The 8,796-nt window shown below is 20.0% G+C and overlaps 3 protein-coding genes across 3 annotated transcripts in view; 1 reads left to right on the top strand and 2 right to left on the bottom strand.

The window, feature by feature from the left end:
• Nucleotides 1–1,045: 1,045 nt before the first annotated feature.
• Nucleotides 1,046–1,957, bottom strand: PGSY75_0214500 (hypothetical protein; the record flags this gene model as incomplete). The annotated part of the gene is made up of 1 exon (XM_018783810.1): nucleotides 1,046–1,957. One exon carries the CDS (start codon nucleotides 1,955–1,957, stop codon nucleotides 1,046–1,048), a length of 912 nt encoding a protein of 303 aa, XP_018643800.1.
• A 462-nt stretch (nucleotides 1,958–2,419) lies between these two features.
• PGSY75_0214400 (hypothetical protein) lies at nucleotides 2,420–4,785 on the top strand (the record flags this gene model as incomplete). Its single annotated transcript, XM_018783809.1, has 3 exons — nucleotides 2,420–4,252; nucleotides 4,387–4,506; nucleotides 4,711–4,785. 3 exons carry the CDS (start codon nucleotides 2,420–2,422, stop codon nucleotides 4,783–4,785), a joined length of 2,028 nt encoding a protein of 675 aa, XP_018643799.1.
• Nucleotides 4,786–5,360: 575 nt separating this feature from the next.
• Nucleotides 5,361–8,796, bottom strand: part of PGSY75_0214300 (hypothetical protein) — a gene marked incomplete at both ends in the record, with an annotated part of 6,959 nt that continues 3,523 nt past the window's right edge. Inside the window, one exon of the mRNA XM_018783808.1 lies at nucleotides 5,361–8,796. Coding sequence (XP_018643798.1) covers nucleotides 5,361–8,796 — 3,436 coding nt within the window.

The following is an 8,796-nucleotide window of genomic DNA, read 5'->3' as shown; positions in this document are numbered from 1 at the left end:
ATATATTATAAAATAAATACATTTATTTGGTTGTGTAAAAAAATATACCTTTTATAGAGAAATTAAAAAACAAAAATAATTTTTATATTATAAATAATTGTTATAAATATTATTACAATTTTACGAATTCTCCTTTTTCTTTTATATTCACATAAAATCAAAAAGTGTAACAAGAGGATAAAAAAACAATTTCGTATTGAACAATCTATAACTATATATATATATATATATATATATATATATATATATATATGTACATATAATTTTATATTATATAAAAAAATAAGTGTGAAATGGGAAAAAATCGAAAAATACAAAAAATCAACATAAAAAAATAAAATAAAATAAATATATATACATATTTATTTATATACAATTATATATATATATATTTAAGGAATTAATATTTAAATTGTACATATACATTTTAATGTTATATAAATATGTTCCACTTTTATATACAAACTTCTATAAACAGATTTATTCTTATATGTTTGAATTTTTCGAAAAAAAAATCCGTTGCATGTATGTGTATATGTTTAGTGGACGCTAATGTTCATAAACTTATATTTCCAATTCAACACATTTATTATAAAGAAGGGAATTATGACATTTGAATAATATGTATATGTATATATATATATATATTATATTTAAATAGAGTATTAAAGTAATAAAGGTCTAAGCGAGTCAATATTAAGCTCGTACAAATGTGAAGAACCTTTTATAACTGCATTTTTTTTTTTTTTTAGAATTCACATAATTTGTAAATATAAATACCTTTTTGTTAAAAAAAGTGGTTCCTGTTTATTACTCAAACGTTTTACCACCACATGATATATATATGTTCACATATATTTATGATAAATATTAAATAAATAGAAATCATTAAACCAATTAATGTTTTAACAAAATAAGTTTATAGATTGAGAAATAAAATTAAAAACATATTCACACACAAAAAAAAAAAAAAAAAAAAAAAAATGTACATATATAAATATAAATATATATATATATATATATATATATATATGTATTATCATATTTATGCCCCAATAATTTCATATTTTGACAAATAAATTATTGACAGTACATTTTTAATTTCTTGTAAGGCATAAGGATTTCTTAAATTTGATATAAAAGAAAAATATTTTAATATAACATTTACATTAATTTCTTTTTTAAAAATTAATAATTTTTGTATTTGTTTTAATAAAATAATGAATGATTCGTCATATATTTTATATTTTATAAAAAAATGTAAACATAGCATCAACGTGTTTATGTTTTTTATATTCATTTTTGGCATGTCATTACTAAATTGCATAATATATTTTTTATCAACTTGTATTATATTCTTATTATGAGAACATAATATTTTTAAAAAAATTGATAATCGTGTTTCGTTCATATTAAAAATTTTCCCTTGTTCTAATAATATAATATATCTTTGTAATATTAAATTACTAATATGTTCACGTTTTGTTACATTTTTTGTTTTTTCAGCACAAACATATAGAGCTAGTAAAGAAGATAAATCTTCAACTTCATTTATTTTATTTTCTAATATATTCCAAAGAAAATTAATTAATGAATCCATTATATTAATATTAAATGATATACTATTGCAATAAGCATGAAATAAGACAATAATTTCTGTTAAAGAAAAAGAATGATGAATTTCATTTATTCTATTATAAACTAATTCCCATATATATGGATTATTTATTTTTTTTTTATTTATATTTTCACAAGTAAATACTAATGCTGTATTATTCATTTTATTTATACGTCTAATAATAGTATCTTCAAAATTATATGCTTCTTCATTTTCTTTTATGGAATTTATTTTTTCATCCACCGTGTGAAAAAAAAAGTGAACCTTATTATAACCTACTTTTATTTTCGTATTTTTTAATATAAAACTGTTATAAATATTTCTTCTTAGTAGATTCATTTTTTTATGGAAACAGATGATAATTTTGCTCGACCATTAAAATTATGTATATTTATAGGTATAAAAATTAATGGCATTTGTAAAATAAATAAATAAATAAACATATATATATATATATATATAACTTTATATTAAATAATAAAAGGGTTTGTTTTAAGTAATAATATAAAATTTATATATTGATAAATTTTTTTTTATCATAAAAAAAAAAAAATATATATATAAATATAATATATATATAAATATATCATCTTACAAATGTAGGCTTAAAAGAAATGTATGTTATTATATTTCCAGACTGAAAAAGATAAGTTTTATTTTAACATATCATATAAAAGTTAAAAAAATATAAATATTTTTTTGTTTATATTGAATTTGTTGCATATATTCGTTTTGATAAGTTTTCTTCTAATATTTAACGAGGTGATCTGTACCACATATATATATATATATATATATACAATGAATAATCAAAATATGAACAAAAAAAAGGTTACGTTTAACAATGATGTTACATACGAAAATTCAGACCGCAATGAAAAACACGAGTATGTAGAGAGTCCTTTTTTTTTCAAAAGAGAAGAAAATATAAATAGTCATGAGGAAGAAGAATTACAAGAGATGCTAAGACATTTCAATCCTTTAGATTTTGGTATTAAAGAAAAATTAAGTGAAAGTGAGAAAAAAATTTTAGTAAAAGAAATTATGGGTAGAACAAAAAAGTCTCATATGAAGAATAATGATATGTTAAATGAGGAAAAGAAATCATGTCAAAATGCAAAAGAAAGGAAAAAGAAAGATATTTTTATACATGATAATGTAAATATTGAACAACTACAAAATGGAAATATAATAAATGAGAATCATATTGTTAAGAAGGAAATAAATGAAGAAGATCAAAATGGAAGCAATAGTAAAGAAAATGAAAAAAAAAAAAAAAAAAAAAAAAAAAAAAAAAAAAAAAAAAAAAAAAAAAAAAAAAAAAAAAAAAAAAAAAAAACAAAAAATGATGACAAAATAAAAGATAATGACAAAATAAATGATAATGACAAAATAAAAGATAATGACAAAATAAATGATAATGACAAAATAAATGATAATGACAAAATAAATGATAATGACAAAATAAATGATAATGGCAAAAAAAAATATAATGACAAAAAAAAATATAATGACAAAAAAAATGAATTGTCATATTTAGATGGAGATTGTTATTTTCCAAATGATGGATATGATTATGAACAACATTTAAAACCAATAAGTAAAAATTTTATAGAAGTAAAAAATAAAACTGCACAAAATTTTTTTGAAATACAACCAAATAATGAAGAAGAAAAAGAATTGTTTAAAACATTTGATATGGATAATTATGAAGAATTAAATGATAATTTTGTATGTGAAGCTCAAAATGTAGAAGAAGTAGAAGAATTAAAGGTTGATAAAAAATTAATTTGGGGTAACGTAGAGCCATTTTTATATATACCCAGTAATGATTATATGGATGATGAAGATAATATAAAAAATTACATAAATGATAACATAAATGATGATACAAATGATAACATAAATGATAATAGAAATGATAACATACACGATAATACAAATAATCATATAATTAAAAATTATAATAATGAGAATCAAATTATTTTTGATGAAAAATTAAACGACATGAATTTATACAACAATCAAGATGTTTCTACAAAAATAAATAAAAAAAATTATGATGAAAATGAAATTGATGAAAATAATATGGACAGCATAAAATTTAGTGATCTGGTTGAATATCAACTGAGAAATAAATCTAATCCTGTCAATGATATAAAAAGAATTATTAAAAAAAAAAAAAAAGGAAAAAATGCTAAATTGAAACTTGATGATATTATTGTTAATATAAATGATGAGGACAAGAAAAAAATTATGCAAATTGTAAATTTACAACATGAAGAAATAAAAAATAAAACAAAATATTCATTAGAAGGTAAAGATAAAAATTATCGAAATGAAAATGAAATAGAAGAAGAAGAAGAAGGAGGAGGTAATTATTATGATGATGAAGACATCTATTCCGAAACATCTGAACATTCTTCATCCTTAAGCTATGATTGTGAAACAGTTTTAACAACAAAAACAAATACAACTAATCATCCATATAAATTAACTATACCCAAACAAATTAAACCAACATCCTTATTACTTAATTTGCAAAAAAATAATAATAATCAAAAAAAAAATGAAAATGAAAATAAAAAAAAAAATGATGACAACAAATTGGAGCGTTATATGATATTAGAGAGGGTAAGAACATAAAAAGGGGATACCAAAAAATAATATATTTTAATATATATATATATATGTATATATGTTTATATATATATATTTTTATTTTTATTTTTATTTATATTTATATTTATATTTATTTTTCCATGTAGATAAAAACTACGAGGGATAAAAACGAAACGTTAGAAGAAAAAAAGGAAAGGAAAAAAGCTGTTAAGGAGGCACAACGTTTAAATAGAAAATTGAAAAAAGAAAACTCTCTACTAATGAAAGTAAAAAAATTAATTATAACTTTAATATTATATAAACGTTTGTGATAGTAAATAATATATTTATATATTATTAATATTATTATTGTTATATAAAGATGATATGTGTTTTTTTTTTTTTTTTTTTTTAAATTCATTTTATTATATATTATATATTTTATTATATATTATATATTTTATTATTTATTTATTTTATTTTTTTTTTAGCATGAGAAAAAGTTAATGGACAAAAATATTAACCCTTTCGATATAAGAGATAATGTGAAATACATTAAACTCTGAAGAAACATTTATCCTATTATATAATAATACATACATGTGTGTCGTTAAATATGACTATGTTGTATGATTCTTTTTTTTTATTTCATTTATTGATTTTAATTTACTATTTGAACGCATTAATTATTTTATATATATATGCATATAATATATTTTTTTTTTAATATAACATATGGTTATCATCCATATGTATTGTATATCAACATGGAAAAGTTAAATAAGCAAATGTGTATATAAAAAATATATAATATATGTAATATAAAAAATATGTAATATGTATAAAAAAATATATGAAAAATATTAATGCGTAGCATAGCATATAATTGTAATATTAAAAGAGGAGGATATTAAAATATATATATATATGTTTTATATATATATGTTTTATATATATATATTATTTTTTTTATTTTATATTTTTATTATGCAATATAATTTCTTAAAAGTTATTATCTTATATATAGGATTCATTTTTTTTTAATATTAAATTTTCTTTTGTTTTTCCACATTGTCTTTATCTTTTTTTTTTTTTGGGATCTTGTCTATAATCATTTTGACTATAAATTTTGATACTTTTTTTATATATCATTTTTTTTGTTATATATTTGGTCATCAGATTTTCCCTCATCTTTTTTATCCTTATTTTTATCCTTTATTTCATCTACTTTTTCTTCTACTAGTTTAATATTTTGATCAGATGGCAATAATTTTTTATTTTCTAAATTATTTGTCTCACTTGTATTTAGATTATGTTGAACATCCTTATCTAATACGCAATTTTCCTTTTTTTCTCTATCATAATTTTTTTTTTCTTCATTTCTTATAGAGGATTTTAATATTTTGTTACCCTCATGTTTCTTATTATTCATTGTAATTTTATATGGTTTCTCTTTTGGTTTATTCTTTGAGGAATCATATTTTTGTGTATTATGATAAGAACAACCTGAATGGTTATAATTAAATTTTCTGGAATATTTTTCTGGGTAGTATTTATTTATATAATAATATTTATTTACATAATTATGATCTTTATATAAATTTTTCTCTCTATTTTTAAATGTATCTATTTCTCTATCTCTAAATATATCTCTTTCTCTACCTCTAAATGTATCTCTTTTTTTATTTTTAAATGTATCTCTGTTTTTATTTCTAAATCTATCTCTGTTTCTATTTCTAAATGTATCTCTGTTTCTATTTCTAAATGTATCTCTGTTTCTATTTCTAAATGAATATCTATATCTACTTCTAAATGGATATCTATCTCTACTTCTAAATGAATATCTATCTCTACTTATAAATGTATCTCTTTCTCTACTTCTAAATGAATATCTATCTCTACTTACAAATGTATCTCTTTCTCCACCTCTCAATGTATCTCTTTCTTTCTTATTTTCCATTAAAGAAATCTCCCTGTTCAAGGAAGCACTTATATTATTTATTTCTACATTCTCCTTCCCATCTAATAATTCACTACTATTTTTTTCCCTCTTGGATGACATTCTAAAAAATTCTGAATATATTAAATCCTTATATTTAATGTTCAATAATTTACATGATTTCTGAGTGTTTTTTTTTATTTTCTTGATACACATTTGTGTGCATAAACTTTTCTTTTTTGACATAGATAATCTTCTTTCCCATTCTTTTTTAAGATTATAAATATTTAATATACTTTTTTCTTTTAAAACTAAAGTGTTATCATCCTTATTATCTTTATTAAATATTTGTGAGTCCTTTTCTTTTTCATTATTTTTATGAATATAATTATATTTTGTATTCAAATATTGTGAACTATGAGAAATAGAAACATCTCTATTATATTTAATTTTTCTTCTTTTTAAATTAACGTTCATATCTTCATTATTGGTCATTTTTCTTTTCTTTCCCTTTTTTTTTTCATGATAATTTATAGATTTTATTTCATCTTCTAATGGGCAAGGGCAAAGTTTATAGGAATCCTTGTCATTCTTAATAAAGCAATGCGTACTAGGAACCATATATTTATTTTCATTGGATAAATAAGAATTTTTATCATAATAGCTATCATAGTAAATATCATTATATATATTTTCATATTTATTATCGTATTTTAGTAAATCATTATTATAATAAGAACTATTAAAATTGCAACCAATACCAGATGATTTATTGTCAAGAATGAGATTTTTTTCATGGTTTTCCTGTGTTAATAAATCTCGTTCATATAAGCTTTGTGAATTTATGGAATCATCTTCTTTCTTTATATATTTATTATATATATGTGAATAATAAGAATCTGTCGGTTCATTGCTAATACATGAATAAGATCCTAAATGACTTTCTGCTGCTTCATATTTTTCTTTACTATCTATATTATCATATAAATTAAAATTATTCAAAAAGTTCATATCATTTCCATGTAATTCTTCATCAGATATATCATTCATAAAAATATTTGTATTTTCTTCATTATTTTCTTTTGATATATTTTCATTTCTTAATTCTGTTTTATCATTCTTATTTATATCTATATCTTTAGAATAATTGTCCTTTGAATTAATAGGTGCATTTTCCAATATTTTTTTATCGTATATTGTTTTATATAGTAAACATTCTTTATATTGTTGTTCTGTTAATTCTTTTAATTGATAATATAAATGGAATTTATCATGTATTATGTCTTTAATTTTTTTCTTCATTTTTAAACGATCTAAAATATTGTTGTAATCATGTGATAAGATATTTATATCTTTATTCTTAAGATAAAGCTTCAAAAATTCTTCGGTTGTCTCTCTTTTAAATAATAAATCATCCATAATATATACATTATTATAGAAATCTTTATCTTTATTAATATCTATTTCTAGTAATCCACCAGATAATCCTAATGAAAGAAAATTATGATGTTTACAAATGTTTTCAATATTATAATTCTTATTATCACATATATTTTTTTTTTCATTCCTATTATTTAAATAAGGAAGAAATGAATTTTTTTCTTTTAAAAGGTTTTGTTTTTCTTTTATAACTTTATTTATTTCTTCATCTTCTTCTTCTATTATATTAGAAATGCAATTATAAGTACTATAAGGTTTATAAGGCAATGTAATGTTTTCATTATCTAATGCATCTCCTAATATATTGTTATTATTTGTTATATCGTTTTCTCTTGTATTATTCTCATGATCATTCGGCACATTTAAGATGTTTATGTTATGTTCTTTAATAAAACTTGAATAATTTTCAACCACATTTTCAATCACATTTTCAATCACATTTTCATTTTCAATCACATTTTCAATCACATTTTCAATTTCATTTTCATTTTCATTTTCAATTTCATTTTCATTTTCAAGCTTTTCTTTTTCTGTGATTTCATTTTGAACTAATATATTATTAGAAACAAAAGATTCTATGGGTGTTCTTTCTTGCTCATTTATATAATTTTCTGTTTGAAATTCATTGTACATGTGATGAATATCTTCAAATTGTTGATTTTCTTCGAATTGGTTAGTTCTGTTTTCAAAATAATGATATGAACGTACAGATCGTGGACTATATGTATCTAATGAAGATTTAGTATGCATGTAAAATGGGAATGGATAAGAAAAAGAACGACCAAACATTAAGGGGGTACTATCTTTTTCTTCTGTATCTATATTAACAATATTTGAGGTTAGTACATCTGTACGTTCAATATTTAAAGGAATAATACTTGGATCGGAATGAGATAAATTATTATTAGTTAGTATTTGAGTAGTTGGATTATGCATACGTTCATTTTCAGAACTTGAATTCTTGTCTTCTCTTTCATAATAACTTGAATCTTGAGAATAGGAATGATCAGAATTCTTATATGGATCACTTAAAGATTCATTACATAAAGAATCTGTATTCCTCTGACTACATTCTAAAGAATTTATACTTAAAATTACGCCACGTGATGGTTCATTACGTACAATATCGTTACTTGAAGACTCATTCTCTATTGGTTCTTCATTTAGAAATTCGTCATTTATAGATACTTCATTTATA

This window comes from Plasmodium gaboni, chromosome 2 (genome assembly GCF_001602025.1).
Source record: "Plasmodium gaboni strain SY75 chromosome 2, whole genome shotgun sequence".
NCBI lineage: Eukaryota > Apicomplexa > Aconoidasida > Haemosporida > Plasmodiidae > Plasmodium > Plasmodium gaboni.
Note: the sequence above shows the minus strand (reverse complement) of the source record. Positions and strands in the feature narration are given on the sequence as shown.